Source organism: Myotis myotis, unplaced genomic scaffold, assembly GCF_014108235.1.
Source record: "Myotis myotis isolate mMyoMyo1 unplaced genomic scaffold, mMyoMyo1.p scaffold_m19_p_14, whole genome shotgun sequence".
NCBI classification, from domain to species: Eukaryota; Metazoa; Chordata; class Mammalia; order Chiroptera; family Vespertilionidae; genus Myotis; species Myotis myotis.
This window is the reverse complement of record NW_023416318.1, coordinates 1,712,690-1,727,966: the sequence shown is the minus strand read 5'-3', so window position 1 is coordinate 1,727,966 and position 15,277 is coordinate 1,712,690. Positions and strand designations below refer to the sequence as shown.

The window sequence follows — 15,277 nt, the reverse complement described above, 5'->3', positions numbered from 1 at the left end:
GATGTTTCTGTCTCTTCCTTCCTCTCCCTTCCTCTCTGAAATCAATAAAAATATATTTAAAAAAATAAAATAAGAGTTAGTTCCTGAAAGTAAATACAATTTTATACTCCTCTATACCGGATACAGTTTGAAAGTTAATTATTGACCATGTACCAATGGTCTTGTGGCCTGGCTCACATAATGTGTCCAGTTACATGCCTTCATTAAGTTCCACATGTTTGGAACACAGCTCCAGGTAGGGTCTATCCTGTTTTTCATATTGAGATTTGTGGAATATTTTAAGGATTTACCCCCCCCCCCCCCCCCCTTCTTATCAGCTCTTAGTCTGCATGAGCACTGGCTGCATCTACCTCTATTCCCACGCATAACAAACCCAGACATTTGAAAGTGGAAAGTGGTAAGCAGCCCTGCTGGTGTGGCTTATTTGGTTGCCCATCGTCCCCTGCACCAAAAGGCTTCCAGTTCGATTCCAGTCAGGACACATGCCCAGGTTGTGAGCTCAATCTCTGGTGGGGGGTGTGCAGGAGGCAGCCAATCTATGTTTCTTTCTCATATCAGTGCTTCTCTCTCTCTCTCTCTCTTCTCTCTCTAAAATATAAATATATTTTAGCCCTTGCTGGTGTGACTCTGTGGTTAGAGCATTGGTCCATGCACCAAAGGGTCGTGGGTTTGATTCCTGGCCAAGGGCACTTACTTGGGTTGCAGGTTTGATCCCCAGCCCCAACTGGGGCATATACAGGAGACAACCAATCGATCTTTCTCTCTCTCTCTCCCTCTCCCCCGTCTCCTCCCCCTCTTCCTCTCTTCTCCTTCCCTCCTTTCCACTCTCTTTAAAAAATCTATGGAAAAAATATTTATCATTGGGTGAGGATTAAAAATATATATTTTTAAAATGATAAGCAGACATGAATCTTGGAAATGAAGGTGCAAGGATCTTCTTTGAGACATGTGGGTCATTTCCTAGGTCCAGGCTGGCATTGAGCAGCTACACTGCGTAACAACTTACTGACTAGCGTCCATTCTGAAGGACTGGTGCCTATGCCACACCAGTTAAATCTTTATTTGTGTGTGTGTGTGTGTGTGTGTGTGTGTGTGTGTGTGTGTGTATACACACACACACACACACATTATTGATTTCAGAGAGAGGAAGGGAGAGAGAGAGAAACATCAATAATGAGAGAGAACCATTAATTGGCTGCCTTCTTCACACCCCCTTCTGGGGATTGAGCCCAAAACCCAGGCTTGAGCCCTTGACCAGAATCGAACCCAGGACCCTTTAGTCCACAGTCTGACGCTCTATCCACTAAGCCAAACCAGCTAGGGCAGTTGTTAAGTATTTTGAATGCCTTTCTGTATATATGTGAAGCATATTATCAGCTTTAATATGTTAGTTATATGTAAGTGTCCAGGTGATACTACGCATTGGCCAGTTTGGCTCAGTGGATAGAGTGTTGGTCTGCAGACTGAAGGGTCCCGGGTTCGATTCCAGTCAAGGGCACATGCCTGGATTATGGGCTTGATCCCCAGTAAGGGGCCTGCAGAAGGCAGCCGATCAGTGATGTTTCTGTCTCTCTCATCATTGATGTTTCTCTCTCTCTTCCTTTCTCTCTAACACCAATAAAAATATATTTAAATAAATAAATAAATAAATGTCCAGGTGGTATTACTATGGGTCCCCTCTCACCCCACCTCCAATATTTGGCAAAGTCAGGGTTAATCAGACATTTTGAGTTCTGGAGTTTGAATGACTCATGTCATTTTGGTGACTCTTATCTCCTTTTCTGTTCTTATTTACATTTTTGTTTGTAAATGCTCAATTTGTTACTTTGCTTTGTCCCTGGGTTTCCCGCCTACGTCCTCTAGAGTCTGTAGACCATCACTTTGTACCTATCTACAGGATTTAAGGATCTCATTCCTCTAACCATTTAAAACCATTTGGAACACCTAGGGGCAAGAGGATATACTACAGATATTGCTGTCAGCATTAGTAAGAATTTACTGGTACCTGACATAGCTAGTAAGAAAGCCTACTGAAGGTTAATTTTGAAAACAACTTTGTTGTCCTTGTCTTATTTCTCTGTTTCCCTTTTCAGCGAGGGACTCTAAGACCCAACTTGAATATTTTCCTTTCTTCTTAGGATTATTGTAAGATTACTCAAGAGGTTTTTGATTTTGATAGTATGACATCTGACATAGAATGCATAGTGAAGGTGATTACCAGTTAAAAATTTAAAAAGCAGATTGGGTATAGTCTCAGGAGTCTTTATATAAATACCAAATATAAACAATGGGATTTTGAAATTAAGTACAAGTTCTTAAAAACCCTCATAGTTATGAGATTTGGTAGATCGGGACAACTAACTGGATTTTGATTGTGGAAAGAATTGAAGGAAGTAGCACTGTATGTAATTATCGAAATCCATCAACCTGGTAGTAGAAGTGAACAATAGAGGTCAAACTGGATTGCAGATAGGAGGGATTTAGTTTGGGTTGTGAAAGAAACATGGTGGGAAAACTTTTGTTTAAGCATAAAGGACATTAAGAGTGACTCCTACAATTTTTCTTAGATCTTGGATTTGAGCTGATTTGTCCTTTAGCTAATTAGAAAGCCTTCAGATTTTTTTGTTTTTAAATGGAACGTGCCTTTACCTTTAATTATGTGTAATTAATCTTCTTTCAATTCTTTGTTTATTAAATCTCTTGCAATTTATGTGAAGAACATTATGCTTATAAAGTAAAAGCACGTTTTGGTTTACCAACATTTTTTTCTCACTTCTAGAAGTCTGTGTTATATTATTTTGTCCATAATTAATAACAGTCTTCTAATAGTTCACTACTGGGAACTCTTGCTTTCTATTTTTTATTTAATTTATTTGCTCTTTGTTTTCATTACTCTCCAGAAAAGGGTGAGAGGAGGGGTGGCTCCTACTTTTACAGGTGCTTCATATATGTTAGTGATACATTCCCCCCTTTTTAATGAAGACCAAGATGTGTTTTTAACAAATTAAGTGTAATTTTTAAATAGCATGGTAGTCTTTTGTTCCAATTATAGTAATTTGATAAGAAATAAAAATCAAGGAGAACAATTATTTTGAAGTTTTCCACAATCTGAATTGAGACAATTTTATTTTGAATGATAAATTTTATGGAGAAAAACATTGGCATAAAAGGACATACAAATATTTTTTAATGATTTATAGTAATCAGTTTTAGCAGATAATGTGTTTAATTTTTTTATTGATTTGAGAGAGAGAAACATTGATTTGTTCTACTTATTTATGCATTAACTGGTTCTTATATGTGCCTTGGCTGGTGATCGAACCCACAACCTTGGCGTATTGACCCGGCCAGGGCACATGTGTTTAATATTTAAACAGTTGTTTGAGTGTCAAGTAAAAGGAGCCATGGGGACAGAATAGAAATTATCATCATCGTTATGACATTTTGTTTATAAACAATTAGATGCATTTGATCTATTTTCTCAACACATATGTTTCCTTATTAGGTGCAATTATAGTGGAGTGAACCACAATTTTTCTAAATATTATAATTACCTATTTACCCATATAATCAGGTTATCAGGAAAGGTAACATTTAAAACCAAAGACACATTAAAAGAAAAAAAAATAGGCTTTGATTGTTATTGCTTATATTTTTTTTTAATCAAAGAATGCAGTTGGATGCTGTCTGCTCTTCTGTGAACAAAGGTACTTTATTTAATAATATGGAGAAACAGGATTTAAAAAATACAGTTGCGACAGGCAATCATATTGCCACTAAACTGTACGTATTCAGCTAGAAAGATTGTAGATCATCAGGATGTGTTGCCTTTACTATTTGTGCTTTTCATTACTTTTTTAAAAAATATATTATTACTGATTTCAGAGAGGAAGGAAGAGGGAGAGAAAGAAACATCGATGATGAGAGAGAATCATTAATCGGCTGCCTCCTGCACCACCCCCAACTGGTGATTGAGCTGGACCTCCTGGTTCAGAGGTCAACACTCAACCAGTGAGCCACACCGGCCAGGCCTTTTCATTACTTTACACTCAAAACACTCTCTATTTTATAGCTCACTTTTTTCTATCTTTAGAATTTGGCTATCTTTGCATAGTTTTTTAATAGTAGTTATTTTGAGCCCATTTACTTATTTAAAATCAGATAGTTGTACTTTGGATTTTAAGGGTGATAGCCATTAGTATACCAGCAGATTGCTTAGTTGATAGCAGAGAAGGAAATGATAAGAGGCGCTTTGAATAGTTCAGATTTGTTCTGGGATAATCCTATGTATTTGTGTCGTGATACTTGTAGAGATGCTTCTATAAGAAATCAGTTTCCGCCAGAACCGGTTTGGCTCAGTGGATAGATCGTCGGCTTGCGGACTCAAGGGTCCCGGGTTCGAGTCCGGTCAAGGGCATGTACCTTGGTTGTGGGCACATCCCCAGTGGGAGGTGTGCAGGAGGCAGCTGATCGATGTTTCTCTCTCATCAGTGTTTCTGGCTCTCTATCCCTCTCCCTTCCTCTCTGTAAAAAATCAATAAAATATATTTTTTAAAAAAAAATAAATCAGTTTCTTAAGATACTATGAAAATCAAAAGGGGAATCACTGAGATTATCCTGAAAATGAGGAAATAGTAGCTCTTTCAGAAAGGTGTCTGTACCAACTACTGAAAGTATGTTGTTATCTCTGGGTAGGGTTTTCATTACTCCTACTTTCCTCTTGTTGAATTGAAATCCTGCAGGGGAAGGTGAACAGGCAGTTTTCAGAATGGGAAGAGCACGTGAAGTGAAAGGAAGTGCTATGGAGAGAGCAGTAGGTGGTAGAGACATTCATTTTGAATTCCTTTTTCTTTGGCCACTGGCCTGGTTTCTTCTTTCTCCTATGAAATACTGGTTTGTATAGTTCCATGTCCAGATAGTTAATTTCAAGTTGGTACATAGAATGTTTGCAGGGCCTGCAGGAAGATTTGTCGGGAAGGTAGGATAAAGTAAAGAAGGAAGCTCTCTGGCAGTTGTTGGCCAATTATAAGGTAGCACAGAGTTCTTTATGTACTTTCGAGCCTTCCCTCCTCTTACCACCCCTTTCCCCACTGTGCCCCTCGCATTTAAAAATAAAAAAATAAACTGGTTAGGAAAATTATTTTCAGATGCCAATCTTGTATTCAAAGTGAAGTCATTCTTTCTAAGAAGCCCTACTGCACGCCACCTCACTGAACAAGCTCCCTGGAGGAGAGGAGCATGCACCCTCTGTCCTCACCAGGCTCTGATTTCTAACGACCGTGTAAACAGCATAGCGCCACCAGCTTAGGGGGAGCTCATCTCTGGTTCTTCACTAAAATTGTTGCTGGCCCTTGGGCACTGCCCCCATTCCTGTTCCCCTGCCACATGCTGTTCTAATTGACACCATTAAGCAATAAGCGGTTCCCATTTCCCTTTCTTAAGTCCACAGATAGAATACCCAGCTTACCCCAGGGAAGACAGAAGAGGAAAGCCTTACATTGGGGTTTTCTTCTAGGAGAGCACGGTGCTCACAACTAGAGAATTGTGGGAAGTCAAGCTCCGGCTCTTTTGGAGTTATTTATTTTTAAAAATATTTTTAATTGATTTTAGAGATAGGGTGGGGAGGGGGAGAGAGAGAGAGAAAGAAACATCAGTGATGAGAGAGGATCATAGATTGGCTGTCTTCTGCATGCCCCATACTAGGGATCGAGCCCACAACCAGGCATGTTCCCTGACCGGGAATCATTGAACCATAGCTTCCTGGTTCACAGGTCAACACTCAACCACTAAGCCATGTGGCCGGGCTAGAGTTATTTTTTATTGTGGCTAAATATGTTACTTCAAGGTTTATGAATCCCAGAACATCAACATACACATATAATTTATGTTTCTGTCCACAAAACATGTTTAAAAGCAAATCTTAATTACTTAGGACTTTTAAATCAAGCATAACATGTAAGGAAAATTAAAAACTTTTGTATATAACAAAGACCACTGAATTTCTAAATGTGAACTCTCTAAAAGCAGGTGACAGATCCAACCTCAGCATTATATGGGGAAAATGGAACTGAGGAAAAAAACAAAACTTTATATGAATTAATTCATATTTAATCATAAGTAAATTTCAGTGTTCCACTGCAACAACAGAAAATTAGAATACTATCGAGTTGAATAGTGTTCTTACTCAAATCTTGTAAGGACCTGTATCTGTTTTGGCAAAATGGAGGGTTACAGTGGCAGTAGATGGAGAGATGGTTGTTATGGGAAATAAATTGAGTCTGCCAAGTGAGACCAGATAATAGAGAACGTTTAAAATCAGAATATTTTTCCACTTGGTTTGGTGAACAATAAAGAGACATTTGACACCTGTACAGAGGAATGGCATGACTTTCTTCACCATCATGCCCACTGGGCTATCAGTGGGAGGGACGCAGGGCAGGGTTCCAGGGATTCTGTGGTCCTTTTGAAACAGGATGAACCTAATCATAATGATTATGTGAAAGAACATGGATCAAAAAAGGATAGGAACTGCAAAGACGCTGTGCTGCCTGTTATAAGATCATGGTCGCCAGAAAAATGATACATCAAACATTTGGTGTTTCCAGAAAGTAACAATATAAGGTGATGTAGTGAAATCACAACTTTTGTGTGCTGTTGTTTTTAATTCCAGTTTCTAGTTATCTTTTTTAATATATTTTTATTGATTTCAGAGAGGAAGGGAGAGGAAGAGAGAGAGAGAACCATTGATTGGTTGCCTCCTGCACACCCCTTACTGGGGATGGAGCCTGCAACACTTGGCATGTGGCCTTGACCAGAATTGAACTCGAGACCCCCTCAGTCTTCAGGCCAACACTCCATCCACTGGGCCAAACCAGCTAGGGCTGAAATCACAACTTTTAAAAAAAAACATTTTTATTGCGATATTAATTGACAAATAACATTATATTTGTTTCAGATGTACAACATGATTCAATTATTTCTGTACATTGCAAAATGATCACCACCATAAGTCGAGTTAACATCCAACACCACACAGAGTTACAAATTTGTTTTTCTTTTTTTATATATATTGTCCCTCATTTTCCCTCTTACCCTCCTCCACCCAGACCCTGTCACCCCTAGGCCCAAATTTAGGAAACACCACCCTATTGTCTGTGTCCACGGCTATGCATATAAGTATCTAAGTTTGAAATCACAACTTTTGAACAGATATTCTCTAAAGGAAAATGTTTCTCATAAACCTAAAACTAGTCGCTTAAAAGAAAGGAGTTTATCAAGTTTGTGCTCCCAAAACTGAGTCAAGAACTGCCAATTGCCAAGACTGGTATTTCATTTAAGGTGTTTGTTGTTAACACAGAGCATGACGTCCCAGAGTTGAAGGGCAGTTCATATGGTCTGAGAGGACGATTCATCAAAATGAATTGGCATGCTTTTGGTGAAAGGACAGTCTCTACATAATGCTGCAGGCTAGCTTCCTTTCAAGCCAGGCAGTAGGGACAGGCTTGATAGGCCTGATTGGCAGTTTTTAAAAATGTATTTTTTTTTAGCAGTGGAGGGCAAGAAACGTGTTATGAAGCCTATCCAAAAAGAAAAGGAAAGAGAAAAGAACTCATCACATGGAACTTAACTCTTCCTCTGTTGTTTTTAAAGCTCTAAACAGTACCTAGAGCAGGGGTCCTCAAACTAGGGCCTGCGGGCCACATGCAAATACAAATATTGTATTGTTCCCATTTTGGTTTTTTACTTCAAAATAAGATATGTGCAGTGTGCATAGGAATTTGTTCATAGTTTTTTTTTAAACTATAGTCCGGCCCTCCAACGGTCTGAGGGACAGTGAACTGGCCTCCTGTTTAAAAAGTTTGGGGACCCCTGACTAGAGCAAGGATGCTGTCTGGTGGGGAGTGTGAGTTCAAGAAAGGCTGGAGGAAATCTCACCTGGCTTTAGACTGGTTAATGAAATGATGCTTAAAAACAAAAGCCATGCATGCTGACTTTAGATTATTTTTGTGTTTGTGTGGACATGGCTTGTCTCAAAGGAAAAGTTTTGCAAGTTAAGTAGAGACTTAGCATTTATATGTAGACTTTAAGAGGTTTGTTCTAGACATTGGTAACCACCTGTATGAAGAATCTGCACTGACTGGTTGCTGGCTGTGAATCATAAACTGGGACCACATGGGAAAGTGGAAACTCCATTATGTTCTAAGCATGGGATCTCAGTACATTGGTAAAGGCTTCCAAATGGGTTGCAGATGAAAAGCAGGACCGATGCTGCCCTTCGGTGGCAAGGTGGAGCAAAGGGGAAGACGAGCAATAGCAAAGACAGTGTGTGAGGATGGGGTAATAACCGTAACATCTGGTGTTTCATACACAGGATAAATATTTAGTTTTCAGGTCCTTTGTATTCAGTTATAAGATAACTGGGACCCTTGTCAAAAATACAGAATCTTGAAACTCCTAAACTCAGTTTCCAGGAAGGAGCCTGGGAAACTATATTTTTTAAAATCTGCAGTCAAATTTAGGAAACACTGACTTAAGCCAATTCAGTAAGCCTTAATGTTGACAAGTTGTTATAATTTTATTTGTTATATAAAATTTTCTTGTTCGAGAAATAGGCATTACTATATCATATGGCAGAAGTATAATAAATATTAATGTTGACAAACTCATAATTTTAGAGTCAGTAGCTTATCCTTTGTGTGGAATTTTGCTGTCCTGTATAAGGATTAGGTACCATCATGTGAACGTAAGACACACTCAAGACTAAGCAGTATTTGTGATCCTGAATGTCAGGGGTGGTGTTCGGTCTGCCCCTCTCCCCCACCTCTTCCCTGTTTCTCCTGCCCTGTTTTGTTCTTGTTTTTCTTTCTTCTTGTTCCCTCCATTACTTCTCAGAGAGTACAACCTGCCCTGGCCGGTTTTGCTCAGTGGTTAGAGTGTCAACCCGAGGACCATCGGGTCTTGGGTTCGATTCCTGGTCAACAGCAATGTGCTTGGTTGTAGGCTCCATCTCAGGCTCCAGTCAGGGTGTGGGGTATGTGCGGGAGACAATCAGTCGATGTTCTCTCTCTCTCATATCGATGTTTTTCTCTCTCCTCCTCTCCCTCCACTTTCTCTATAAAAGTCAATGGAAAAAATATCCTCTGGTGAGAATTTTTAAAAAGAAAGTACTTAAGTTACCCAAATTCTTATGCTAGAACATGAATTAGCTTGCTAAGTATATAAAACATAAAAGATGACCAGGCACCTGGTCCCATCAGCAGTTCCAAATCCTCATCTGAGTTACCTTCATCTGGCCCGAGTGTGACAACATCTTCCACTTGGTTCTAATCTAGTCTCTTAATTTTTCTACACCAGCTGCTAAGCCAGGTGATCCTCCTGCTCTAGTAATTCCTTCCTTTGGTAGTTCATTCTTTATCGCTAGTTACTATATAAGTTTGAGTACTTGTTTTATCTCTCTCTGAACAAAGCAGTTCTGAATACCTTCATCCTGCCATCTTAGCACACTTAGCACACTTAATACAACAAAATCTAAAAGACTTTGAGTTACAGAACTGAAACTAATATACTTTGTTAAAGATCTTGATTGTCTTTCTATTTTACATCCTCACCTCCGAGTGCTTTTCTAGTTTGTAGGAGATTATCAGTCTTATTAGAATATCCTTAGTGCGTCTGGTATCTGTCCTTTCCCACTCTGCCTTCCTTCCAGGAATGTGTATTCCTGAGGAGACTTCTCATCCAGGAGCTTTACATGCATCCTCAGCACTGAAACTTCTGGAGCTGTCTCTGTGCAAGTCAAGATGCACATAGATTTTATCCAAAGGCCAATCTAAAAAGATGCCTTTTCCTTTAGTGGTTATTTTCTCTTTAGATAAAAGTCTTAAACTGTGCAGTCTTATGATACTACTAGAGGCCCGATGCATGAAAATTTGTGCAAGAGTAGGCCTTCTTTCCCCAGGCTGCCAGCACCGGCTTCCCTCTGGCGCCAGCAGGCACCCGGGACCCCGGTTGGCTTTCTGGCTTCATCAGGAAGGATGACTGGAATGACATCTGGTCTAATTAGCATATTACCCTTTTATTATTATAGATAGAAATAATACTTCACATAGTCCAGCACCATGCAATTGTTGCAATATGCAGAGTCTCAAAAATATTTAAGCTGGCTTCTTGTTTTTAAACAACTAGAGGATTTTTTTCTCCAAACGTTGTTGGTCTTTTACTGTCCTGCATTCCTCAAAGGGGTTACAATCTATCTAAGCAAGGTAGAAATAGGTGAAAAGGAAAATAAGTGTATCAGACACTATCACCTGATATCACAGGCAGGAATGGTACAGACAGTAAAATCTAAATTCCTAGTAAAAGAGTTGATATTGTGTAAACTTGTGAGCAGATACAATTGCTTTTTTCTGTGACAGAAAAAAAATGACCACCTTTCTGGCATCTTCTAAGACATGCACACTCACAGCTCCTATCTCCTTCTATTTGCCTCACAGGCACATCCCATTGTGACCAGCCTACTTTTTTTGCACAATGTCATGCTTCAACATTATTTCTTATGACCATCTTAAGGTGTTCTTTTTAAAACTATATATGTTTTTATTGATTTCAGAGAGGAAGGGAGAAGGAGAGAGATAGAAACATCAATGATGAGAGAGAATCATTGATTGGCTGCCTCCTGTATGCCCACAACCCGGGCATGTGCCCTTGACCGGAATTGAACCCGGGATCCTTCAGTCCCCAGGCCAATGCTCTATCCACTGAGCCAAACTGGCTAGGGCTTACGGTGTTCTTGAGGGTATTTCTCAGTCTTCTGGCAGACAATCAGGACAGCTGGCTGCTAGGGCACAAGGAGATCTGGGATCACAGCAGAGTCATATTCTCAGGGGACTTCTGCTTTCTAGTCTCTTGAAGACGGCTGTGTTGACTTAGGCTCTAGAAGTCAGAGTAGTTTGTTTTTCCCTGTGTCCAGTGTTGTCCTCCCAAGTCTCACCTTTCCCTGCCGCCTCACCTCCAGTGCCACTCTGCTCCCACACTGCTGGGAGAGGCAGTGAGGTCACCAGTTGCCCCAATTTTCTCCAGGTGAAAGAATTTAAGCACATGACACATGTATTGGCAAGATGAATCACATATCTCCTTAACTCTCTTAGTCCTAAAGAGGCACAAGCCTGAAACCTGGACTGTTACAGTTCCCCAGGGCTTCCTTTGCAGCAGGCCTGTATGCATGGCTGTGTTCGTTAAGACTGAAGTTCTTCCTACTTCATGGCTTAGCTACCACTCTTAGATCATCATCTGCCCTTTGGGCTTCTGGAAGAGTAAGCATCTCCCCTGAAAGGTCCTCGTTCTTTCTAGCCTTCCCCTCTCCTGCCTCCTTTCACCACTTCTGTTGAAACTGCTGTTTCAGAAGCCACATTTCTAACCTATCCAGCTTTCTCTTCCTCCCTATATGCCATTTTATTCCTACTTCCTCCTTCTATCCCTTGCCCTATAGCCCAAAGGAAGTTGGTCTTCTAATCCTTGAACTTGCCCTGATCCCAAGCTTTTGTCCCACCTCCCATTCCTCTGGGAAACAAGGATCTAAAAATGGGCTTCCACTCCACCCACCCATTTCCCCCTGGAAGTTATAGAGCACATTTGCATATGATCAGTAATCATTGTCTGTCTTATATCACATTGAAAGTATATAAAGTGGTACAGTTGCTCCGTAATAAGAGTTTTGCTGTCTTATTTAGAGATTGACCCTCAAGTCTAGCTTATGGGGAAGCTTATGTTCCAGTTTTGACCATTCAAGACTGGACTTAGGCATGATGTACACTAAATAGCACATTTTAAATATTTTTTATGGAACCATTTTGCTAGACCATGTAAATGAATCAGCCAAGCTGTTGGGAGGTTCACCAGAGCTCAAGTGTGAACTGTCTGGAACTGTTGTGTCTGACCTGAGGGACTGTCTGTTTTCGCTCTGAGTGACAGCATGATGTGCTGCAGTTTTTTCAGGCCTCCACGTGTTTACCCATTCAGGATCCATCTGTGTTTTGCCTAATTAAAACTTGGTAACAATAGACTTTATAGTAAAACTAGAGGCTCGGTGCACGACATTCATGCGGGGGGGGGGGGGGTCCCTCAGCCCCTCAGCCCGGCCTGCGCCCTCTCGCAGTCCAGGACCCCTCAGGGGATGTCTGACTGGCCTAAGCTGGCAATTGGACATCCCCCGAGGGGTCCTTAATGCTGCCGCAGAGGCAGGAGAGCCTCCCACCACTGCCGCTGCACTTGCCAGCTGTGAGCCCGGCTTCTGGCTGAGTGTCTACCCCCTGGTGGTCAGTGCGTGTCATAGTGACTGGTCATTCTGCTGTTTGGTCAATTTGCATATTAGCCTTTTATTATATAGGATAGGATAGTCATCTAGAAAGATGTCTGATCAGTGTTCATTAATTACATCTGCTTTCTTTTCATTTCAGATTTGTCCTATATGTGCAGCATTACCTGGAGGCGATCCTAATCATGTCACAGACGACTTTGCAGCTCATCTGACACTTGAACACAGAGCCCCTAGAGATTTAATATCCTTTGTTTTGTTTGGGTTTTTGTTGTTGTTAATCTTCACCGGAGGATATTTTTTCCATTGCTTTTCAGAGAGTGGAAGGGAAGGGGGGGTGGGGGAGAACGAACCACCCATGTGAGAGAGACACATCTACTGGCTGCCTCCTGCACCCACTCTGACCAGGAGTGAACCTGCAACCCAGGTGTGTGCCCTTGACCAGGAATCAAATGTGCCACCCTTCAGTGCACAGGCCAACACTCTATCCACTGAGCAACACTGGCCAGGGCTCATTTTGATTGTTTTTAAGGACAGTATTCTCAAAGAGAAAAACTAACCTTTGATTTATTTTATTTAGTTTATTAGGTGTTTTCCCAAAAGTGATTCAGTGTTGAGATGCAGTTTCATATTTCTCTTTTTATTTGCTGACTTTTATATGAACCATGCTCATTAATTGAAAGTTGACTTGCTCATCATTGTTAGTTTATTACAAACAATATTTAAGACAGTATTTTCATACAAAAATGGAAAATGCTAATCCAAATGGAAATCTGTGTGCTGTTGTCTTCTCCTATGGTAGGTGGGGTGGTGGGCAGATGTGCCCTTGGGGCTGTTACCCTTTGGAGTCCCTTTCTCCAGGGAAAGCCACTTCCTGTGCAGACTCTAGGAGAGCACACGGTCAGTCCAGCTCTGAGCTCCCTTCCCACTCTCATTTCTGCTTCCCCTTCCAAGCCCAGCCCATGGCAGTTTCTAGCAGTTCCCTGTGACCTCCCTGAAGTTTACCAGCCCACCAGTGATTAATTTTGTAGTCTCCGTGCTCGGGTTTCATGTTATGAATTGTTTTTCTAAAACTGTCACTGATTAATTTAGAGTTCAGTTTGTATGTAAAGGTGTCAGTGTTCATTCCATTTTGAAGTGATTCGAGCACTAATCACAAGACTTTATGCTTTTAAAGTCTTTATTTTAAAAATATATATTTTATTAATTTCAGAGAGGAAGGGAGAGGGAGATAGAAACATCAATGATGAGAGGGAATGTTTGATTGACTGCCTTCTTCACGCCCCCTACTGGTGATCGAGCCCCCAACCTGAATATGTGGTGCCCTTGACCGGAATCGAGCCTGGGACCCTTCAGTCTGCAGGCCAACATTCTAGCCATTGAGCCGTACCAGCTAGGGCTAAAGTCTTTATTCTTATTCTTTTGAATGCCTCTTGGCAATCATAATTTAACCTTAGATCTATTGAGAAAGAAATAGGTTTCCTGGTTTTCTTTCTCCCATCCTTTGCTCACTGTTCCTAACTTTCTAACTGGAAATATGGCCCTTTAGAGTTATGGGGAAATACGTGGAAGCCAATGGAAAGTAAAGATGTGGACCCAGCCTGAGATATTAGCATGTCAGCCTGAGCTGAGCCAGTACTCGGTGAACAGAGGAAACCCTTTTTCTCCTAAGAGCAGGGACCCTGAAGGCAACATGAAAAGAGCAGTGATTCCTTTTTTTAAGAGCATAAGAAAACCCAAATGAGCCAAAAATATTTAAGCCTTTGAGTCACTTGCATTTTATGTAGAAGAATCTTATAATAGTACCCAGAATGACTGTGCTTGGTCCATGCTCACTCCATCTCCATGAAGAAGCTGGGCAAGGAATTTAAAACCAAGCTGTTATCCTGAACTTTCCCGCAAGTTCAAGGGGGTCTAGTGAAGTTGGTGTCCATTCACTAGAATGTCCCACATCATTTGCATCCATTTCTGTGAGATTTTTTAAAAAATATATTTTATTGATTTTTTACAGAGAGGAGGGGAGAGGGATAGAGAGTTAGAAACATCGATGAGAGAGAAACATCAATTCAGCTGCCTCCTGCACACCCCCCACTGGGCATGTGCCCGCAACCAAGGCACATGCCCTTGACTGGAATCGAACCCGGGACCCCTGAGTCCGCAGGCCAATGCCCCATCCATTGAGCCAAACCGGCCAGGGCTCTGTGAGATTTTTATAAGAGTCTCTGGTTACCAAGAAAAGATTAAACTATGTAAAATGAAAGAGTAGCAGAAGGCATTTGTTACATTTTAGATTCCAAATGAACATTACCAGGAAGTTCTAGAAACAAAATGTTGGCGTAGCAGGGATCCTGGAAGCATTCTAATTTTTCAGGGACTTCAGGTGCTACCTGGTAACTTTGACATGAGGGAGTGGCATCTCACTAAGCCTCCTAAGCTCCAGAACCTTTTTTTTTTTTTTTTAGCAGCAGCAGCATTGAAGAACTTAAAAACAACGCTTTAAAACTAGTCACCCAGAGGACTCTCACTCCTCAACGTAAATTATTCATGCTATTCCTTTCTCATTACAGACAATGAGATTTGGTTAGCTTATATCTTAGCACGGATCTAAAAACTGATGCTTATTAGTTGTGGTCACCTCATTGTGAACAGGTAAGAAGTTCAGTACGGAGAGCATGGTTAGGGAATGTCTCAGCTGGGCTATCTGACCGGGCAGTGCTTTTCACTTTGTCCGGCGGTGTAACTCTGGTTATTGTAGCTGGAACCAGGAAGAAATTTCTTCTTCCTGGAGAAGCTTTTCCCTTTGAACACACACACACAATATACACACACTCTCACATTGCATTGTATTTGAGTTTTTGGGTTTTTTTAGAGTTAATAGCCCTTATATAGTTATAGATATAGTTGTGATATTTTGTACTCTAAATTAAATGTGCTATTTTGAAATGCTTACAGTTTAGGAAATCTCTA

At 40.8% G+C, this 15,277-nt stretch overlaps 1 protein-coding gene across 1 annotated transcript in view; it reads left to right on the top strand.

Annotated features, from left to right (window-relative positions):
* Positions 1-15,277, top strand: part of KCMF1 (potassium channel modulatory factor 1) — a 73,475-nt gene that overhangs the window by 48,921 nt on the left and 9,277 nt on the right. Inside the window, exon 4 of the mRNA XM_036333982.1 lies at positions 12,453-12,554. Coding sequence (XP_036189875.1) covers positions 12,453-12,554 — 102 coding nt within the window. The remainder of the gene's footprint in view (positions 1-12,452; positions 12,555-15,277) is intronic.